This window comes from Trematomus bernacchii, unplaced genomic scaffold (genome assembly GCF_902827165.1).
Source record: "Trematomus bernacchii unplaced genomic scaffold, fTreBer1.1, whole genome shotgun sequence".
Taxonomy (NCBI): Eukaryota; Metazoa; Chordata; class Actinopteri; order Perciformes; family Nototheniidae; genus Trematomus; species Trematomus bernacchii.
The window spans coordinates 15262965-15286662 of NW_022987689.1; the positions used below are offsets into that span (position 1 = coordinate 15262965).

Sequence of the window (23698 nt, forward strand, 5' to 3'; positions counted from 1 at the left end):
TTGTATTTTAACATTTTTGCTACCCAGGTTGAAAATATTTTACCCCAAACGATAAAAAGGTTAGACATTTCTTGGACATTAACTGTTATATACTGAGAAAAAAAAGCAATCGATCACGCAAGTTGACAAAACCCTCATCAGTTTATTGTCTTTCAGCAAGAAAAAGGTCAGGCTCTCACATTGCTTAGCTTCACCCAAGGAGTTTCCTCAATCCCCCAGTGGAGTTATATTTTTATAAGAGGCTTAATCACGCTCCTTCCATAAACCAACCTCAGAAATACATTTTACAGTTTCTCTGTACAGAGTATCTATTGTCCTCAAACTTGAAAAATGTGCCAAGTTCAACATGGATTCCTTTCCTCTTAAGCTATGTAGGCTGCATGTCATGAAAAACATTCATAGCTCGAGCAATGCCACAGTTCAAGTAATGGAGGCAGGATACTTCCGGACCTCTGGCAGTTCACACAAACATCGGAGGCCACATCATACCGACACCACCAAGGAGAGTGCATTTTTGTGGCAAATGTCAACCTCTCATAACAGCATTACCTTCGCCACCATCATCATCGTCAAACGTTGCAACAATAGAAACACTGTTGGATTGCACTTTCTTCTAGCTTTCATCTTGTGGCATGTTTATAGAAAAAATATATATAGAATACAAAAAGCTTATACTTCTTTGAGTAACAGAATATAACATACAGTACTTCAGATTATGTTTTGATCAGCACATCAGCAGGTGTACATAAATTGCCCTCCTTTTTGCCCAAATGCGATTACGGGACTCAACGTAAGGGACGAAGTTTTGCTCACTATTAAGTGCTTTGGTCAATGGTTATAACATTGAGTATGCTCTTACAATGGTATTCTACAGGATGTTAATGCTACATAAGTATCCACTGTATATGAATGTCTGTTACGAAAGGGGCAAATTGTCAAGATGCACCACGACTTTTTCACATATTCACACGTGGCATTTACCCAAAAAATTGTTTGGTCCACCAAACCAGTATGACGGAAACAGCCTGTTTACAGCACCATTTATCCCCCTTCACAAATGCACTAAGTAGTACGTAATTATTATTCCGGAGCACGCAATGGGACATTTTAAACACAGAAAAATATTTCCTAAAATCACACAGATTATATTTTGTAGAGAAAATAAAGTTGCGCAAAGAATTTAGGGTTCTATACACTTAGTTTTTCAAGTTCACATAAGGGCACATTGGTTTTACTGATTTCCTCCCTCTTAAATCTCTGTGATTGGACACAAATTCATTCTTTCTCTTATTCTCAACATCTCTGCTGTGATTAGATCTGTATGTGCGTTCAATTTGTCACAATGGCAGCCAATCAGAAAACTGGAGTAGGTCATTCCTGATTGGCTGTTGTGTCTCCAATCTGATTCTTACTCTTATCAGTTACTTAGGGATGGGGGAAGCATGATAAGCAGCTCTAAATAAAGTTTTGGTGACATGCCTATTTTAATGAACTTTAGTTAGTTTGTCTTTATTTATTAGCTTGAAGCTTAGCTATCTTGGTTAGGTTGCTAGCCAGCTGACGTCTGCCGTTTATGCAGTAGCTTATAGGCTTGCTTCGTGATTGCTAGCTACACGGCTAAGGCATTGTTAGTCTGGAGTCATGTATTGGCTTCAATATTTCAATTAATTCATTACATTATACAACCTGTCGACAATCTTATAAAACAAGAAGCGGTACCCTCTACTGTTTAAATGTACGCAAATGTGCAAAACAGATTGAAAGAGGTTATTATTGTATGCTTATGTGGATATAAGCATTTTTCTCTTTCGCTCAAATTAGAAATTTCTTTACATTTCTCTACTGAATATAATTTATGTGGTAGCTTACTTTTCTGTGTTCAAAAGGTTCCATAACACACTCAGAAATTAGCCACAAATATAACTCCATAATAACCAAATATATTTCTAAACTATTTGTCGAATCTTCTGAACTAACTAGAGAAATGGACATCTCTAGCAACATCAACTCTGCTTGTAAAAGCTAAAGTTAAACAAAGGTGCAGCACCTGATTTCTCTGGTTTTCAACATCCCTACCATAAAATGTGTCCATTAAACAAATGGCAATAAATGAAGTACAAAAGAAAATATTAAAAGCTTAAACAGTCTCTTTGAAAAAACCAAAACCAAGTTCAAGCTGACATTCAAGTTCCAGTCCCACTTCAATCTGTGAAATCCCATTCACAAAACCGATGGAATCACTCTAGTGCAAAACTTTACACGATGCACCTCGATGCAGTCATTCTCACAGGATACAGTAAACATGTCCTTTTGTCTCTTTCCCGTTGGATTACATTTCTGGAGCAGCAGGCGGGAGCCCCGACGTGTGTTTTGGAGTCTGTAATAGTTTGTGTTCCTCTGCATGTTGGGAAGGCGTGGCTGCAGCTTTGGCGTGAACTGGATGTGTCAGCCGAACATCCAGGGCATCATTGTGTTGCACTAAGGAGTGCAGGCGATAGTGCAGGACAAGGTCTTTCAGTGAGCAGTGGGCGTCGTATGGCTCTGCAAATCCGTATCCGTGCGGTGTGCTGTAGACCATACAATGCTTCACTTCTTCATTAACGCTGTAAGAAACAATAAAATGACATTGATGAGTGTCAGCTCAAGATTCGTCACAAATACATCTGATATAGTTTTCCAAAAATGTTATACTCACACAACAGAGCAAGCGTAGCATCCCTGTTTACTGCTCTCGCGGATCAGGAACGTTCCGGGACCTTTTCCTTGGAGCACCTCCTCGGCCTGTGTCCGGCTCATTTCACCAACAAACCAATTTGTCTCCTCCTGATGCGGCAAATTCTTCTCGTCTCCTTTTAACACATAAGTGCTGAAAAACAAAACAAAAGTTGTATTGTAACACCTCCGTAATCTCATTTTTAGATTATAAGAAGCATTCTTAAACTTTGTTTCCATAATTAATTAGTTGAAACGTACTCATCAAGGCTGTCACTCAGAAGCCCCAGCCAGTCGTTTATGCGTTTCTGCCGTACGCCTTTGTGATTTAGCCAGCTGCAAGGAGAGGTGTGAACAAAAGTTTTGCTTTAATACAGAATACTACTTTACAGAGCAGCTTCAGAATGTATTCCCACCGACACCACAAACAATACTCTGATAATTGACTTACTTGAGGTACAGGTCTCTGATGTTGCGCAGCTCTATGAGGTCGGGCCGCAAGCTGTTAATTTTCCTGTCCGTCTCTCTGTAGTCCTCCACCTGCGTTCTCAAGTCTTCTTCCAGATGGATTTTGCTGTCGTAGATCTCCCCAAGACGACACTTCAGCTTCTCATAATTTATCAAAAAGCTAAAGGGGGGAAGTAAAAAAAAAACACCGGTCAGATGGCTCTACATGCAACCATATTACACAATTTTAGGTACACTTTTTGGGACGATAAAAATACAATAAAAACCTATAAAGCTGCAAATATTATTCGATTAGTTGTCACAGGAAAATATCGTAGTGCATAAAACAAGACTTTTGATAATGTCATCTTGGGCTTTCGGAAACACAAATTGACATTTTTAAACATTTTGAGACACCTTATAGAGTGGACAACTTATTTTATATCTACTGTAGAAAATAAACAACAGATTATTAACGTACCTCTCCAGATCTTTGTCAGCTCCTTCGGACTGATTGTTCATTTCAAACTCCTCTCCGTAACGCTCCTGTTCGCGACACTGCTCCTCGAAGATCAGCATCGTCTCGTTGAAGGCCTCGATTGCCGTTCGTTTCATTTGGATCTCCTGAATCACAAGGAATACATCCATTCAGAAAATGTCTACTTTTTAAACAAGTACTGATGTTACCACAGATCCATCAGGGTTAATTGAATACGTTGGTTTTTACCTGTGAGGTCTTTGTGAAAGTTTCATAAAGGCCATCAAACTCCTTGGACTTCTCTTGATACTGACAGTGAACCTCCTTTAACTTTCTTCCAGCGACATCTACATTATCCTCTTTCACCTGTAGTTAACAACAAATACACTTAAATGAGTACAATGATCACGCTATTAATACTTAAAAAAAATGCCTGACTGTCAAATGTGTCAAGCAAACATAACATAACGTTGCTCACTAACCTGCTGGAAGCGGGACACGGGATTGGTTAGCATTAGGTCCAGTGTGGCGTTGTACTCCACCAACGGATGGTGCTGATAGTGCCAGATGAGCTCCACTACTGATATGAACGTGAGGGGGTCCGAGAAACCGTACTTCCCATCACGGTGGTAGATCTTAATCAGCTTGTTGTGCCCGTCTTTCCTGAGAACATGAACGGCAAAAGGAACACGATCAGATTATTGACGTCAAGTAAAATGTGATGTTATGATTAGATCTTTTTTTCTTTTTTTACCGTAACGTCAGTGTGAAGTCTCCTTGCAGCTTTGTGGATGCGTCACGCACCAAAAAGGAGCCATCAGGTGTGTCCCGGAGCTTCTCATTCACCTCGTCCCTAAGGGAAAATCAGTTAACAGTTAACGGATGTAACATACAAACGCGTTAAACAACAACACATACTTTGAGAGAATGATGGCGTGTTTGTAGTGAAGATACCTTACCTGGTTACATCTCCCCAGTACCACTCTGCGTCCTCTATGGTATATGTAGGGGGCGAAAGGCAGTTGTTGTTCATGGTGGAGGACACTGGCTTTGTTGACCTGGGAGGGAGAGCTACAAGCAAAAGAGAGGACGGATAAGGTTAAAAATCAGGATAACGGTTTCTTAGAAAGAGCTCTATCAGAGACTGTAAAGCATTGATCTAGTGTGAGATCACATTTTGTTAACATCAATATTGCAATAGAGGATGTGCGCATGTATAAGTGTTAAGGAAATGGTGAACGTTTGCCACCCCCCACCACCACCACCAACACACTCTGTCACACCCCTTTCTTGATGGAGCCTGTCATAATCTGAGGACAAGCCCAGGCATGTTTCCAACATGTATCACTCGCCAAATCATTACCAAGTGTGGTCAGCACTAAAAAAGGGAAATGTGGCAGTTATCGCTAATTTACGAGCACTAACAGTCAACAAATATGGAACACGTTTTATTTTATTTCCCAGAAATTCTCTGCTTTTAAGCGTCGAGTTGCCTTTGCATCTAGCAAAGTTTGCAGCAGCCATTGCCTGGCACTGCCATGAAGTGCATGAAAGGCATTTAATAAACCATAAATTACATTTTGAGCCCCTTGGATCACCCCTCCCATCGTTATAACCATTGCACGCTTACAGACCCTTCTCAAGTTTTCCGTCAACCTTAAAGGAATAAAAACCTGTGAGTCTGGCTGAAAGCGTTTTCCTAAAAATGAAAAAGGAGGGCAAACCGCATCAAGAGGAGGTGAAGGGCGATATATTTCACTGCAGGACAAAAGTGCCTTTCATGGGGCAGTTAGGGAGAATACAAGAGCACCCTCAGAGAGGAGAAGATGTGGGTTTCTCCCACCATCCGCTCTCCGATTTTCTGACCTTAAAATAAACAAAAGGCAGGTGCAGCAGCACAGTGGCAGGCACGAAACGCAAATCTGCGGCTCCTGAACTCAGCAAAATTAAATCTGCACACCTTCCCCCTTTCTGTTTCCTGCCAAGAAAGTCAACAGGCTTCCAAAACCCACACGCACATACCAGCACAGACAAGAGCCACGTAATTTAAGTAAAGAATAATACCAAAAAAGCAGTTCTGCACTTTCTATAATAGCAAAAACACATAAAAAGCTAACACTTGAATTGACACTTAAACGCAACAGCACATATATAGCCTACCTTAAAGGAACAATGCATTGTATCTGTATTTTTCTCAATTGTATCAACTGTAGTTTAAAAAAATACTCTTTAATGTATGGGTAAGCAATTTTAATGAGCTAATCAAATGAAATTAGCTTTTTTTGTTTTGTTTTTAAGAAGAACCCACAATAGCAGCGCATTATAAGTGTTATACGCCTTTGTAATAACGCTTAGGTCAAATGACAATTAAAACATGAAGTGTTGGTGAGTTGCCGGAGTTAAGTCATGAGACGAGCTGTCTAGTCTGCTTGCCTATAGCCTACTTTGAGAGCTAGCACACAAATTAACCACGGCTGGCTGCAGAGGAGAACAAAGCAGTCGTTTCATGCGGCGCTCATTAACGCACCCTCAACTATATTCCCTTTCAAAATGCAATCTGTACACCGCCATACGCCTTCAGCAAATCGCTTTTGGTTCACGAGGACAGGCAAAACCGCCATGCATTTGTGTCCCAAGTTTTGTCACAAGCGCTGGGACAAAAGAAAAGCCACTGCGCCTGGTCACAGAAAGGTATTACGTAATTGGCAAGTGAATTGCGCTATGCATGCCTGGGCAAAGCCACTGGGGGAGCTCAGCACTGAGGACCTGGCCATTATAACGTTTTAACTAACACCTGCATAGCATTTGTGGAAATGTCAGCTTTATTACAGATATTACGCAACATAATAGCAGCTAAAGGAGAAAGCAGAATATGTTTTTTCGACTCCCCCCCGAATATAAAAAAAAAAGACAATGGCTGCCTTTAAACTTACCTGGTGCTGCTTGATCCATTTCGATGTAGAATAGACCTTCGGGAGGATAAACCATTCCTGTTTCAAAAGAGTAGTCCAGGTTGCTGTCTTTGTGCGTAATAAAAAATAATGCACGTTTCTTTTGCGGCAAATTGAGTCAATGCATTCGCAAACGCCACGTCCTACATAGATGAGGACAAAAAAATCTCCTTCGATTCCGAGTCCATGAAACATCCCAGAGTCCTGCAGTGTGTTCTCAACATATCCTGACTAAAGGGGTTATTTCTGACACATCGGTTGTCAGTTCGTGCCTTCTCGCGGTGCGGCGGAGCTCTACTTTACTTCATCTCGGAAGTGGAGCGACTTTAAAGGGCTGTTCGTAACATCATCTTGGCACCGTCCAAAATGCTCCAACAGGAGGGGGGGGGGGGGGGGGTGTCTTTGTTATACATGATTCGTCCTCACATAAAACAAACCCAGTTTAGTTTATATTTCATATCCAAACAAAGATAATCTATTTTAAGTATAATATGCAAAGGAATATTTTATAATTTGAATTTAATCCATAGATACTGCGTATTCCTCATCCGTAACCCCCTTAATTGTAATGGAACATTCCAGACCTTTTCATTCAGTTCTCCTCAAGCTGCACTGTAACAGCTGAACAAATCTTTGCAGGGCATGAATGGAAAATAAAAACGTAGTCTATTATATGGAATAATTTAGAAAGAACACAATCTTACATATACCATATATGTATTAATATTCATAACAAGTTATAATAAAATTATTTCCTGCCATTTAAGCTTTGCGCACATTTACTGGCGTGTGAATAGGTTGCAATAGATGACATCATGCTTTAGGTTCTTTGATAATTCAAGTGTCTTCAGCTGTTCGGCATCCAGAGAGCACCAGACTTCAACCCCTTTGTCTGAGAGGTGACAGAGTTGCCTGCCTATTTGGCAACTGTGTATTATATTCTCGTTGAGCTTGTCAAACATGTTCCGCAGCAAAAATGGAACGTAATTATTGCTGCTCTGACATCGACCTGTTCAAGACACGATAGGTGTTACCACCTGTTAACATCAGGTTTTTTTTTATGGTGACGCATTCTGCAGTTTCTTTCTTCATACGCCAAAAAAAGGATCAGGATTATTATTTCCTTTTGCAATTGTGTTGGATGAATACATGCATTGTTGTTTGTTCATGATGACACTGCACCATACATTTAAACAACCAAGGCCTCCAATACCAGCTGACGTTAGTGGCTGCAGGGAGAGTGAAACAAGGCCGGCGTGGTCAGAGGTCTGTCTCTGTTGGTGTCCAGGCGTTTATGGCCGGTCCCCTTTTGACCCGAGGACAGAGTTTCAGGGAAGTAATTGCCTCAAGCATTCCTTTTTCCCATCAGTAAGACGATTCTTTCCTGGGTTCAGTCAGTACCAATGAAACGTCCTAAACCAACTGCCATGATGGGGGCATATTTTGGCAAGAAAGCAATGCTGAAAAATGCTGATCTCACATGTACAGAAAACAAAATCAGCAGGTATTTCAGTAAAATATTTGTTTACGTTTAACGTTAACATTCTTTTATTGTATTATTTGCATGTTGTGTGCAAATGTTGTTTACACACAAGCAAACTTTCCAAATGGTAATTTTGGGACATGACACGACAGTCTGGATTTCCATTGGTAATCCTCTTCAAAAATTGGCAACCTATTTGTGGCCTTTGGTGGCTTTCAAAGGCATCACCTTTTTAACATATAGGTCAGTGAACAGCAAAACATGCACCTGTATGTATAGGAAGGAATTTAGCTGTCGAAGCAGAATCAAGGCATATTGCTACTTTGATTTTGTATACCAGGAATCAAAAGTGTATAGGTTAACCGTTAACTGATATCACTTTAAATTCGTTTTCTGTAAAGTATCCAAAAATGCATATTGCCTACCACTTATAAAAGTGAATGTTTAGTGGCAGATGTTGGCATGCATTATATCCACCATTTGACATGTACTGTATGTAATAGTGCAGGTGTGTGCATGTGTTGGCTGTATGTTCTTCTCTTGTGTACTTTCCATGTGTTTCCTGCTTTAAGAAGCCCTGAGGCCTGTCACGGCATGTCACTTGGCTGCTTTCCACCCCCCCCCTTCTGGTGATGGAAGAGTACAGACTTTCACCTTTGACTTCTAGGCCTGAACTCTGACGCAGTTCTCCAACTCCACCTCTTTAAACTAAGGCTGTCAATCAATTACAATGGTGAATCAAGTTGATTACACTACATGCTGATTAATTAATCGCTTTTAATTCATTTCTCCCATTTTGCTTGGAAAGTCCCCTGAAATGAAGATATCTTAACTCAAAAACATTACATATTGTTTGCACACGAGTGAATTATTGCGAATAATTATCACAAGTGGCATTAGAAATCTTATTATTTCTAATCATGTTCGGGTGGGGTGTAGGAAAATCCGGTAACAGGGAGGGAAGCCAAAAAAGTATTCATTTTCACCAAACACAGAAACTGCAACTATTAAAAGCCGATTGTTTGAAATATGTTGCCTCGATGATAAATATTACGAAACCCTAAAAATGGGGATGAACGATATTAGATTTGTTCCAATATTTTCCACCTGGCTTGGCGTTTATCATTGCCATGACCGAAACACTGATTTTTTCTTTACGCATTTTCTTTTTACTTTATTGACCGCACATCTTTTTTGACACTGAAATACATAGAACCTCAAGGCTCTCCTGTATTTGAATAAACATATGCTTGCCTACTGTTATCATAATGGCCCACTGGCAAATAAAAACATAAATACAATTATTTTTCAAATCACATTACATTACATTTAATTTGGCTGATGATTTTATCAAACTCCTAACAACAAGTGCAGATATATTCACTTCAAGCTAGTCATACCATTGTAAGTGTTGGTGAATAGTTACAAGGCCTAAGCTAACTCAAACTCAAATAACTGTTCAAATTCACTATGCAAATTAAGACATAACTACTTCCTCTTAGGTTAATGTAACATATCCACCTGTCATGTTGAAGTAAATGTTTTATTGGTGGATAGATTGGCTGAATTCTTTTGATAGATATTTCATTTTAAAACCTTTATCTGCCATCCCAGTTAGACGAGAGATACTTTTGAGCATCCCTACACTGAAAAATGTAGCATAGCCTGTGTATGTGTCCTGTGTATGTGCGCCCCGTTTGTGTACGTGTAGTGACCAGGGTGAGGGAGGGCTGACTTGCAGGATAAACCTTTAGGCTTTGCACCCCAGATCCAGGCAGTCCTGATGGGATCAGTGAAGGCTAATCGTAAGATTAACGGGATAGGCTGATACTGCAAGCCTGCCAGCTGCCTGCTAGCTGATGTGACTCATCTTGATATCCACCACCGCAATATGCCACCGGACTGTGGGAGTGCTGGGAAACGCTGCAGGAGTTTCAAATTAATAGACAGATGTTTCTCTGTGCTAAATGCAGATAACAGTTTGACTGTAATGCTGTTAGATTTACATTTTTGACACTGATCTGACCAGCAACTTAGAGTGAATATTATAGGCAGCAAATATTAGGGAGAGTCGGTGTAAGAGATTTGGTCATTTATCTGGTCAGGAAAGGAGTGTCAGGATTGGAAATGGAGTCATGGAGAATGGCAAACAGGATTGTTTTTGTGTCCTCGAGGTTATTAGGTCAGTGGTTCAAGTGGACTATGTGGTGAAATTACGGAAAGAGCTTTAATCCCCATATTCAAGAGTGTTAATGTGTACATGATAGGCCACCCGCTGTCATTGAGCCAGCCACACTAAGTGACAACAACCATTTGTAGAATCAGTGTTATAATCTCTGGGCTTTTTAGACTAATGCTTGTTTACACTTTGTCCACTAACTGTGTCATGGAATTTAGTAATCAACTGTTTTCATATTTCCCGTACGGGGCAACGTAGGACGCGTTTTATCAGGATTTGTTTTGTTTGTTGTGGTAAAAAAAGGAAAATACGCGTAGACACAACGCGGAAAAACCATGTCAGGAATGAGTTCAGTTTAGCCATGTCGGTATCTGTGTCATGGTCTCGCGCTGTAGCCCTGGGTGAATTGCACATCTCTCAAATCTTCTGTACTGTAGTGTGCTGCTATTCACGGCCATTGAAGGGCTGCATAATGGCCTTGGCAGGGCCTTCGACATTCACCATGGAGAGACTGTGGGGTTTCCCTGATCGGCGGCCAGAACCAGCACACAAAGCACGCAGTAGTTCTGCCAGAGGCAACTCAACTGTGGGCAGAGTGTAGGGCGGCTATGGTCTGGCCCCCAGGACCCTGCCATTGTGGAAATGTAAGTGGGGACAGTGTCTGAACGGCTTGAGTTGGAACAGAAAACTTTGGACGACCAAAACTATGAGCTTCAAATAGCTGGGCCCTGGGAAACATAGCGTGTTCTTTTAAAGGAGGTCAAAGAGAAGCCAGAAAGAGAAAAAAACAAAATAGAAAACCAATGTTTGGTGGATGTCAAATTGGAGGCTACTGTTACTATAGACATCAGCAAAACTGACATACCATTTTTCCAAACGCTTCAGCGTGTGTCTGCCTCTCTGTCGCTGTCCTCTGCACCCGTTGGTCACACACACTCATCATCTGTCACTCCACTCCGCCTGAGCCTAATCTTACTAACAGAGGTGACATCTGAGGTACTCGTGGCATGCCACCAGATAGCGTTTACCAGCCATGTGTCTGAGTTATGCCTACGATGATGATCCTGTGGTGTCAGCGGCCTATTCAAAGAGGCTTTCCCCACCTCTCTGCTTGAGTGGCACGCCAAGTAAAAGCCTGACCGTGAAGAGTGCAAGTGTGATATATCAGTATATATAAGTTTGTTTCAAAGGGAAGTACTTGATTATTTTATTATTTTATTATAAGTCGAATTTCAAAGCCAATGGCCGTCTTCTATTAAAGAAATGTTTGCTTTTAAGAAACCAGGATGTAATACTTGGTATGTTTGCGATTCAGCGCTCTTACAACTTTATAATGCAATTCACTTACACAGCATTGTCTTGGACAGCTATAAAATTACATATGCTTTTCTCCTAATTACATTACTAATGATCAAAATCTGTGCTTTGCCTACACCTGCAAAGAGCAGGTGCATAAACAAAATACTTAGCAAACTAGCTGATAAACGTACATAATGCTACTACCGTAAAAGCTACGTTGTGCTGCTCCAATTCTGGCACAACAACGGTGAACACCTGAAAACCTTGTTGTCCTTATCACATCATTAAAAAATAAATAAAGTGCAATTCACTGATTCATCGGTGTTGCAAATATAGACAGCTAAAGCGTTACAAGTGCAATGTTACGCTAATAAACAAAAACTCAAAACACAGCCAAGCATGTATCAAGTGCAACAATAGAAGACATAGCTAGCTAGCTAATATGACTTACCGGCCTGTCGAGGTTACTAGTGTGTTGAGTGGCTATGTCAGAAATAATACAAACATTTCCATCACAGTTTCCAGAAAGTTGGAACTTCGCACTGCTTATCATTTGGTTTTAACAGTCAAAAAACGAATTCATTTTTAGTGTGTTTAAAGTTGTCCCTCTGCTTTATAAATGATACATTACTAAAATGAATCATTCCAGGAATAGTCGTGAATAAGTTCTTAAAATTACCCATTTGTACCTATAAAAAACCCCTCTATTACGTCTGACTCATGTGGCCCACTTGCAAATTGTCATCAGCAGAACTTCTTCTGCGTTGCATCTTTATCTGTGACTCAACTATGAGTCTTTACAAAGAGGACGTCATGTGTGTCAGTGAGCAAGGGATTCACGGCTGTAAGCTCAGAGAAGTTAAGCTAGTCACCTCACTCTTCTTCACGCACACACGCACACACACACGATCCCAGGCTTTCATGCAAAGCAAAATTGAGAAGCCGTGGACTCTTTCAAGCTCCTTGCCAGTTCCCCCCCCCTTTATATAAAAGGACACTACTCTCCTCGGCTACACAGCCATCACATCAGCACTATAACTCTATTAGGCACAGCTCCAGGACACACTAAGCAACCCATAGCCCACAATGGCATCATTGTCAGTGGGGATTGCATCCATTGTTGTCCATGCTACAGGATTTATTCCCCTCCTCCCATATTGTGACCTTCACCTCTGACCCCGCCTGCTATCTCACATGCTCGGGGACTGAGAGCTTGTGAGGCTTTATGCCTTCCAGATCTTAAATGCTCCTTTTACAATGACCCAAACCTGCTAAGTGGCTTCTCTCCACAGCACCAGTGTTGAGATGATTCAGCCTCACAGCAGCAGAGAGAGAGAGAGAGAGAGAGTTGAGATGAGGGAGGGGGGGGTCGCAGTATGGAGTTGTGGTTGGACTGATTGACCCTTGGAAAAGGTCAGTTGGAAGGCTCGAGAGGAGAGGAGCAGCCTAAATGGCTCTTTTCTCTTCTTTTTCTCCCCCTGGCCAGGGCAGAGACTCTGTATGGTTATTTATGAGCGTGTGGGAGAAGAGAGAGGGGCTGCAGTGAAACCCACCAGCCCTCTTTGTTTCCAGGGCTGGGCTGGGCTGAGGTGCCTGTCATTGGTTCGGTTCTGTCATATATACATGCACATGCACGCGCACGCAGGCACTCACACACCATTAAGATCCCAGAGCTGCAAGGACAGAGGAGAGGACTCTGTTGCGAGGCAGATTGGGAAAATGAGGTGTGCTTCACACAATAGCTGTCAGCAGTTTGATAGATGCCTCTCAGGCATTTAAGCCCCATGAAACTTCAACAAACTAGAGGCCAATGACATGATCCTGAACTAAAGCAGGCAGATATGTTAGTATTATGTCCGAATTGTCCCGAGTCAAGATGTCTGTTTTTTTAGATAAGCGTTGATAAACTTTTATCTAAATAATTTAATGTGAGTGTTGTAGATTAAGTGGCTATTTCTGGCACCTACGTAGGTGTTGAATGTTGTCTTAAAAGTTTTAATTCAATATTATACAAAAGCACGACCAACAGAGCCATAACATTATTATGTTATTGTGGCTTATCATTGTTCGGAGAGCTATTATGCAAGCTATCTATTACTTAACACAAGTCTTACTAGAGTACAGTTTACAGGTCGTGCATAAAACAACAAAATTAAAGATTTGAGTTATATAGAAAGATAAATCAGAGTAGTTTTGTTTCAGTAGAGAAGAAATGGTTGAACTTTTCCATTTGTGGCCCAAAATGCTTTTTTTTAATGCACAAAAAATGGCAAAAAAGTCGTTTAAATTCTTGAATCATGACTGAAGTTGAAATACGACAAGCTGCAAAATGTAGTCAAACCAGCAGAAAATGTAGTTAACATTTTTTTTCTTCTTATGATTTTCAGTATTGTCCTCTCCAATTGTAGCCCAACCACTTCTTAATCAAGTAAGTAGTTGATGCGTGAGATTGTCACGAGTCACATATTCCCCATGTGTTTGATATCCTAGACTCTAGAGAATACATTAGCTGTGCCTTCCCTGTAATGCAAAAGTTACTGTTCACACCAGCGCTGCGCTCTGCCAGTGTAACACACACCACTTCTTCTGTTTTTCCCCTGACAAAGTTAAATTAAGCTTGAATTTCACGCTGAAGTCAAATGGTCATGATGTCATGGTTTGAGGACAGAATGACTCGGTTTGTCTGTTGACTGAGAAGGCCTATTCTTGCATGTTTGGGTGGGAGCGTAGCATATAATTGCAGAGCGGGATAGCATGAGGGGATGGGGGGAGGGAGAGAGTTAGCACGCAACATGAGTTTTGGCCCACAGTTGCTGGTGTGGGTGCCAAACTTGTCCAGAGGGCTGCTGTGTATATCTGTGCGCGAGCAAAGTTTCTGCTCAGCCTCGAGGCTCGTGCTGTTCCAAGACACATCTTTCATTTGCACACGCTGAATAGCTTAGGGGAGCCCAAAGGCAGTTTGGACTGGGGGACGGATCGGTCTTTTTTGGGCTTTTTCAGAAGGATGTTGGGTGGTTGCCTAGCTGTGTGTGTGCGCACGTAGGACAGATATTTTCTGGACGTGCAAAATTCTTCTGAGTGTCCCTTTTCAGCGAGAACCGTTGCATTGTTTAGTTGTCAAGTCAGTTGTTAGGGAGCAACCAAACCGCTGTACACGTGTTGCAGCCATTTGAGGATTACACTGATCCAAAAATCTGACAGTATAAGAAGAGAATGGAAAGCTTTGTCGGGCCTTTTCATATCCTCTCAGTGGGAGGTAGAAAGGCAAGACCTCCAGACCTGGGCTTGCAGTGGTGGGTGTTAATGGGGATGGAGGGGGGGCTCTCAACTGCCAACCAGATGGACAACCAAGCCCTGTGTATTTAGGGAGATCATATGGGATAACCTTGCAAAGACAGATTGACATTTTGCTGACAAAACAAACCAACCCTGTCTCGCACGCAAGTGGCCCCCTTTCGAATTTCACCCGCACTCTCATGTTCCGGGCGTACAAATGCTTTGAGTGGTATTTGCTTACATTGGTCTTAAGGAAGTTATTTCAGCATGTGTTAAGCACTCGGTCAGGAGCCATAACAATAAGAGGATAATACAAAAGAATCTAGGATTACACAACTCCTGGACAAATAATGGCAGCGTCGGTGACCTGTGTAAATGAGACAACCTTTAGCCGTGCGGGGGGCAAGTTAAGTCATTTTCTGCGTCATACACTGGGATTCACCTTGATGGTTTAAAGCCACAGGTTGGGATGTACATCCAAGAAGACTTGAGAACGTCATCATCTGTTTAACTCGACATTGCGACCTCGTTTATTGCCTTAAAAGCATTACGCTACTTATGAAAAGATCAAGTAATGTATATGAGCAGTAAACTAAAGTAGGTCTTAGAGTTAAATCTATTACGTTGGATTTATGTTAGCTAGTAAATGAATCACACCAGATTAGATTCTAGTCTAAATAGTCCAGTCAGTTTGGGAAAATGAGTCACGGGAACAAAACATTCTCTGCCATAAAAGAACAGAGTAAATACGATTGAAATGATCAAGAGTCACTCTGCTCTGTTCCTCAAAATGGTATCTGCAACAATCTAAACTTTACGGCCCATGAACTCCCTCCCACACACAGACCTCAAATGTACATTATTGATACGCATTGTACCAATACCTTGTGTTCCAAAATACTGATAACAATTCTTCATAGGTCATACAAGTGATACAATATCAATAAAATAGGTACAGATGTAAGACGATAAATCAAATCAAATCAAATCAAGGTTTATTTATAAAGCACATTTAAAAGCGATTTTTGGTCGGGCCAAAGTGCTGTACATGTAATAACTACAATCACATAAAAACACATTTCTATAATCACAATAAAAGACAATAAATTATAACAGATATTTTTAAAGAAAACACAGGGAAAAGTCAGGAGTCGTGCTCCGCTCTGACTAAAAGGCCAGGGAGAAGAAGTGTGTCTTAAGAGTAGATTTAAAATAATAATAAATAATAAAGCCACAGTATCACACTATATACAACACAACTTCGTATATAATAATGAAAGATCTACCAACAAATCCAGAAAGAGCATTGGATCTCATAAGATGAGACATTGTTTAACAGATATTATTATTATAAAGCTGAGAACTATAGGAGAAATCAAAAGGGAGGTATCTAGTTTATTGGAGTCTGGCATGATTTAATGAAGAAAGTAATTAAAGAAAGTCGAGTAAGCAAGTCCAATTTTCTCACCCTTTCTTACAGCCTGCTTTGTGTTTTAATGTCGCACCACAATGGTCTGTGGTACATGTGTGGGACACCAGAATGTTGTGGTGACATCTGTGTGTGTCTGTGTAGACTCCGAGACTTAAGCGCAACATGTGTCCCCTACAGGGGGGGCGATTTGAATAGAACATAGTTATTAAAGGGGTATTCCAGTGAAACAGTTTGTGAGTCACCAGAGGCAGATTGGAACATAACCTTTTTTGTTTATGGGTGGGTTAACTGTGAAATCGTCACCATGGGGGCCTTCTTATTTCATATGTGTTACTTATTCAGTCTCTTTTTCAGTGATAGTGATTGTTGGAACAGCAGAATGACTATTTTATTTCTGTGTAGTTTGAATGAAGCGCATTTGACGCATCATATTACCGTTTCTGTTGACGGAGTCTGGTGGCTTTGAGGAGAGCATGTTCAATTGTTTAGTATATAAATAAATACGAGTATTTTTATCAAAATCCCTGTTGATTTGATACATTTTCTGTTTACTTAAACTAACTTCATAGCAAAGGGGACTGGATTTGGCGTGTCATGTTTCCATCTTAGCCAATCAGAGCTTTAGCCAATATATTTCCCGTGAATACTACAGAGTCATTCGAACGAATGCCTATTGTAACTTTTCCTACTTTAGATCATAAAAGCAAGATGTTAGTGGGTGGTAGTGTTTTTTTTTGTCCGTTTAGAAATGGGCTAAAGAGTCAGAGTTGAGCACAGCAGTGTCACTCTTAGCTTAATGCTAACATGTTGGTTCAAAGTAGGTTTAGTTAAGCGTGTTAGCATGCTAAAGTCTGCTGATTAGTAGGTTACCAAACGAGTACAGCTAGGCACTAGTGAATATCTTCAAAGTACATTTTTGACAGTGTGATTGCGTAAAAGATGGCAACCCTTTACAGGCTCAGAAGTACTTCCTTTGACAAGTAAACTCGGGGGTTGTCATGTTTCCATTTCTGCCAATCAGAATTGACAAAAAGCCAGATGTTAGTGGGTTTTATGTCCGTTTAGAATTGGACTAAAGAGTAATAGTTAAACACAGCATTGTCACTCTTAGCTTAATGGTAACATTCTGATTCAAAGTAGGTTCAGTTTAGCGTGTTATCATGCTAACATCTGCTGATTATTAGGTTACCAAAGTACATTTTGACAAAAAGGTGACATCTCTTTTTCACAGGCTGAGAAGTACTTCCTTTGAGGAGTTTACTGTCAACTTCCTGTGTTCAATTAGTGGAAATTCCTCTAATTAAAACATTGATTAAATGCGTTTATTGGGGTCAAATATGACTTGGTCTTGTTGCCCAGATCTTCCTGCAAATCTCTCCGGTGTTGAAACAAAGATGAGCTTACTGAGTGGATTCAATCCTGTCTGCTCATCTAACGAGGATAGAGCGAGCTGCTTGAAGGTCAAAGGCCTCTTAATCTCCTATGACTACCTTTATTTGACTATTAAGCCTGTCAGAGAAGGTAAGCTATGTCAACAGAGGACATGTCAACAGGTAAGCAGGTCACTAACAGCCTTTACCTGGGCTTTAACTGCAGAGACGTTGTAATGTAATAGAATGTCTTGGGAGTCGGAAAGACAAGCGGATAAACAAACAACACGGCAGAGAGGCAAACACAAAGATGAGACAAAGGAATCCTCAACATCACATGGTCGCGAAAGATGGTTTATGTCCAATGTCTAACCCTTCTCCGTTTGATTACACTCATCATGTTCAAATGTATGTTAGCCGCAGAGATTCTTGCCTGTGCTATTTCTGTAAAAGGCCGTTGCTCGGGCTTGTCTCTGACGATCCAGCTCTCTCCAGCTCTTTCTTGAACTCTCTCCATCACTCACACACACACACACACACACACACACACACACACACACACACACACACACACACACACACACACACACACACACACACACACACACACACACACACACACACACACACACACACACACACACACACACACACACACACACACACACACACCTCTCCCTTTCTCTGTCTTTCCCTCCCTACCGCTCTAGCCACATTGCCACACTCACTTTTCCATGGCCTCTCATTCCCGAGTTCTCTGCGAACTAAGTAAATGAACGACACAATCCGGAAATAGTGTTCCAGCCGGAGATGGTGGGAAGGAAAATCCCTTGACTGGTCCTGGCAGGAGGGTGGGAGAGAAAGGGAAATGGTACTGCAGCCATTCAACACTTCAGACAAAGCTTTTCACAAGACTCTCTCTTAAACTCCAAGTCCTTACGTAATTTCACTCCCAAACAAAACTGTTTGGTAAGGACATTTCTACTTCTGTGCGCTAACATAACAGCGTTATAAGACACCGCGTTGGCAGCTTCACGACATGATCGTTGAGGTTAACTTATCTTTAGCCCGAGAGGTCAGAGATCAACATTAAAAGAGGGGCAGATGTCTCTGAGGAGCCTGGTGTGGAGGAGTGGAGCCCAAGGCGCTGGAGTTTGGCAGAGGGGAGAGGGGGGGGGGGGGGATGCAAGGTGAAGACAGGAGGTGTGCCAGCAGGTTAAAAGCAGGGTCAACTCTATATACCAGGGTGTTATCTGGATTCCTCTCCACAGCTGCCAATCACAATCATACCACAACGACCCGGCACTTGCAGTTTCTTTTTTTTAACAGGATGGTGGTTCAGTGTCTGCACTCTAACATGCTCAGGAAATGTTTCAGCTCTCTTGAAAAACCTTGTGCAACGGCCTCTTGGTCAGGGTGGTAAAATGGTCCTGCATTTGTCGGAGGATGTGGTTAAAGAAGCTGGTGAAGCAACACCGGTCATTTTAGATCAGTATAATTAAGAGAGAATTTGAAACGGTAAATGTGCCACTGTAGGATAAGCAAATAATGCCCTGTCACGCATCTTTAGTTCTGTTTAACTTGTCGAATGGCAAACAAATGCTTCGCTGACATTTTCTAAAGGGGAGGAAAGCCTGCGTGAGTACATCTCACTATAACAGTCAGTAACATGAGATGGGGAACCACACAACCGCTAAATCAGTCAAATGGGAGGCCAGAGTCACTGTAATTTGGGAGAGAGCTGGTTAACCACTCCTCATAATGGATGGTGTTTCTGTTTAGCCTAAGGCGTTGGAGCTGAGGTCATATGCAAACAAGGCAGATCCAAGGCCTTGGCTTTAACACGGTGAAAAATGCTTCCCTCCACTTGTTTGATCACTAAACTACATTTGCATAAATATCATGCAAATATTAAACAAAAAAAGTAAGTTCCTAACTGCTTCTATTATTAAAGTCTATGGAGAAATGTTATATTCTACTCATTTTCTAATGCCAAAATGTTTGCAACACTTTCATCTAATGTACTTTATGTGAAACAAACTGTCTCACATATTTATTTTGCTCCAAACTAGGCACATATTTGTGAGAAATATTTGATGTGACATTCAAATTTGCCTTCTGGACACATTTTTAGTAACCATAACAATAAAATCATTCTTATTACCATTCATTTAAAAGGAGACATTTTTATTTTTCCTGCAACTTACTTGCACCTTTATGTGTCTTGCACCATTTTATAGCACTCTATTATTTATTTTAATTTTATTTGATGTCCTAGTATAGTATGTTGCATCCTTTGAGGAGCCTGGGACTTTTATTTCTATTGCTGTAGCCATAGTACATATAACAATAAAGCTTTGATTATTTGAGACATATATCATCTACTGTCGATACGCATTACCACACACACCTTTAGACAAACATTAGAGCTGATACAATAGTCTTTATACTCAAAGACACTCGATACCTGAAATGACATTGAATCAATCAGCAGCTATTTTCATAATGGAGTAATCAAGCAAACAATGCCAAACACTAGCTTGTTCCAGCTTCTCAAATGTGTATTCACTACCTTTGTTTTTGACCTGCTTGGTCTGACACAACAAGCAATGTGAAGACATCACTTTGGTTTCTGGGGAATTGTGATGCACAATTAAGAAAATAATCATTAATTCAAACGCTTGTACATGTCGTCGTCATGACAGCTCCACTGCACCCTTGCATCTTTTGTTCCTACATTTTATTTTTGCGTGAATGTCCCTTTAAAGGATTACATCATCGTCTTCGCTCCTTTTTTTCCCCTCAGCACATTTCTCAGTGTTCAGCCTTTTCTGCCCAGAGACAATTGGTTCATTCACCGGTGTATAACACTGCCACCTCCTGATCCACGGTACCATCGACACACCTTTCACTGGCAGGTTTAGTCCGTCATGATATCATCCATCACACCTCGGATCACAGTGCTAAAAAACAAACTGCGTTACTGTATTAACTGCAGGTTTCATTATCACATGACACAGTGCCTTTTGTGGTAAGAACATGTACAGCAGATGCGTTATGTTCATTAATCCACTATAAGAGCTGATTTGGTGCTTTCAGTGTGTGCTTCGGTGTTCATAGTGCTATTGCGGCATCTAGTGGCAGAACATAAGAAAGAAACTCTTACTGTTACTCCATTATCTATAAACTCAAGGACATGTTCAGTCAAAAATGTTGTAAAATGCCTGTTGCTTCCTGTTTGTGTTACTTTTTTTGAAGTTGCTCAATAGCTCTTTGTGTTGCCAACCGGGTCAGTTGACATCCACGAGTCTGTGACTTTAAGAGGCGCTCGTTCATAACACCACTACACAGCTTCCATGAACACTTAATGTCTCTTTGAAAAAGCCCCATGAAAAGCAAATGCTGGAGGGAAGATTTTTCAGCACAAAGACATTTTGTTTGGCCACACAAAAATCCCCTCGTGAAAATATTGCACAAGCTTTGAAATATCCTCAGTAATAAGCAGAAGAAAACATAAGTAGGCCTGCCATGATAAACACTTAGAAATATTTGCAATAAAGAATATCATTTACATTTTAAGACCCTCTTATACAACTGATATAATAATGGTAATTATATAATAGCGTAGTAATTCAAGAGCATGATCTAGTTAAACATTTAAAAATGATCTAGGTCATGTCAGTATATCGCGCGATATGTTTACAATTCAAAGTTTAACAATTTGATTAATAAATATGGTTCATTTCATGTCGTCAGTAAGTCAAAAAATATCTACATTCATTTATCGTGTGAAACAACACACATAAGCAAGCCTGTAATTTACACTTGTTGAATGATTTATTGTCCCAGAAATATATCTGCTACCTGTGGACGATAAATTGATTACGTCAAAAACTGATTGATGATATGACCATATGACTTACGATAAGTTAAAGGTCCCATGTCATACTTTTCCGGTTATTACCCGTCCCCTTGTGTGTTATGAAGGTTTTTATGCATGTAAACGGTCTGCAAAGTCACAAACCCTCAAAGTACACCCTGTAGGGAGTAAAACTCTAACACAGAAAAGACCTGTCTATGCTGCCCCAGAACGCCTTGTTGGAGATTTATCTTTTTCCATTGTTTTCTTCCTGGGTACAGTGACGTGCCCATACCCAAATGGACCCATTCCGTGGAGCCATTACGTTACGTCCGCGTAGCCGTTAGGTTATGTCCGTGGATTGGTCCAAATGGACCAATCCCGGACTTCCTCACACACACACTCAATCTTTTCTCAGCTGCAGCTCCGCCGATTTCTCCTCCCTGAGATGGCGGGACGCGGCGAGGCTGTGAGTTTGTGTGTGTGAGCAAACTTCCAGCCAGGTTGCGGGTGTGTGTGTGTGTTCGGGCTGGGTTTCGCTGTGTCTCGCTGTCTCGCAGACGGCCACTGGGCTCACAGGGAGGGGGGGGCAGGAGCTCCAACAAGCCGTTTAGGACAGAGAGTGAATACACATACTATACAGAGATGCTGTATGAGAAACCAATGTGAGTTTGGAAAATTGAACAATATAAATCTATTCTAGTAGACCTCAACAATGGAATTATGATCAGTAGAAATGGCCATGACATGGGACCTTTAATCATTAAAAAATGTTATTTTGATAACGTAAAAATGATCTGGGTCTTGAGAGTTTATCATACAAGTAATCAATAACGCAAAAACTCATGTTAGTATATTGTACGATAAGTCAGTAACGTTAAAATTATCTAAGTCATGTCAGTATATTGTCAGTAAGTTAAAAACGTATTAATTATTTAGGTCATGTCATTATATCGTAGGATAAATCCTTAATTAACGTTAAAATGATCTAGGTCTTGTCAGTACATGGTCAATAAGTCGATACGGTTAAAATGATTCAGGTCATGTCACTATATGGTACAATACTGTAGGTCGATAACCTCAAAAGGATCTAGGTCACATCCATGTATCGTACAATAAGTTGGTAACGTAAACTGGTTCCAGTGTATATTGACGATAAGTGGATAACGTAAAAATAATCTAGATCATGTCAGTATATCGTTCGATAAGTCGTAATTATCGTGACAGAATCAGAATCAAAATACCTTTAGTGGACATTTACATTTGTTACAGAGCCAAAGATTGCTTAATATTAATTAAGAAGCATGCATAAAATATTTAAAGATAAAAGTAGAAATTACACAATTTAAAATTTACAAAATATGCATCCAACCTATTTAAAGGTACATTCATGACAATAATCACACTTTTGGACTAATGATATTTCACTTTCCTGCACATTTTATTATCTCTGGGTTTTTTATGTCACTAATTCAGGAAATTATGAGTGAAACAGGGATTCTTAAATCTGGCTTTAAGCTCACACGTCTAAAGATAGCAAAGCAGACATCAAAAATCTCATGTTATTCCTCATGGTGATGTTAGACAATGTAAAAATGAAGGTACATTAGTACTAAAAAAACAAGAAAAGCTTTTAGTTAACCTGGAGCTAATTCTATTCATACTTTTTCCAGAAGTTTCTGCCTAAATATTTTGCAACCAGTTATTCTTCTTGCCCTTCTGTTCCACCTTGTCCCAACTGAAGCCCTAAAACCTCATAGAAAAGAACTGTCACTCACTCATTATGTGCCAAAACAAGCTTCAGAACAAATAGTCTTGAAAACAAACCTTTTTGGAATTTGTACTTTATTGTAAACAGAGCTCACAGTATTTTGCCGCCTATTAATGCAGGCAGAATTAATGAGGCTGTAATTCCCAGACAGCCAGGTGGTAACGTTTAAATGCTTCAAAATCAGCAACATAATTACCAGCACAGCCAGATGTGCCATACTTAAAGGTCCCATGTCATGGCCATTTCTACTGATCATAATTCCATTGTTGAGGTCTACTAGAATAGATTTATATTGTGCAATTTTCTAAACTCACATTGGTTTCTCATACAGCATCCCTGTATAGTATGTGTATTCACTCTCTGTCCTAAACGGCTTGTTGGAGCTCCTGCCCCCCCCCTCCCTATGAGCCCAGTGTGCTCTGATTGGTCAGCTCGCCCACT

The 23698-nt window shown here is 40.6% G+C and overlaps 2 protein-coding genes across 2 annotated transcripts in view; one reads left to right on the top strand and one right to left on the bottom strand.

Annotated features, from left to right (window-relative positions):
- The window catches only part of LOC117488413 (SH3-containing GRB2-like protein 3-interacting protein 1), a 61383-nt gene that overhangs the window by 1734 nt on the left and 35951 nt on the right, over positions 1-23698 (top strand).
- Positions 123-6913, bottom strand: LOC117488414 (phosphatidylinositol 3-kinase regulatory subunit gamma-like). The gene is made up of 10 exons (XM_034137289.1): positions 6571-6913; positions 4597-4708; positions 4392-4490; positions 4120-4300; positions 3887-4003; positions 3641-3783; positions 3164-3340; positions 2974-3048; positions 2696-2866; positions 123-2603 (listed from the first exon to the last, which is right to left on the bottom strand). Exons 1-10 carry the CDS (start codon positions 6623-6625, stop codon positions 2330-2332), a joined length of 1404 nt encoding a protein of 467 aa, XP_033993180.1. The 5' UTR covers positions 6626-6913; the 3' UTR covers positions 123-2329.

Bases quoted from the DNA above. Each gene is read 5' to 3' on its own strand.
- LOC117488414 (XM_034137289.1), bottom strand. From the start codon at position 6,625: ATGGTTTATCCTCCCGAAGGTCTATTCTACATCGAAATGGATCAAGCA. The intron at 4,301-4,391 runs GTAAAAAAAGAA...TCATGTTCTCAG, and splicing joins GACTTCACACTGACGTTACG to GAAAGACGGGCACAACAAGC. The intron at 3,341-3,640 runs GTACGTTAATAA...TCCCCCCTTTAG, and splicing joins GCTGACAAAGATCTGGAGAG to CTTTTTGATAAATTATGAGA.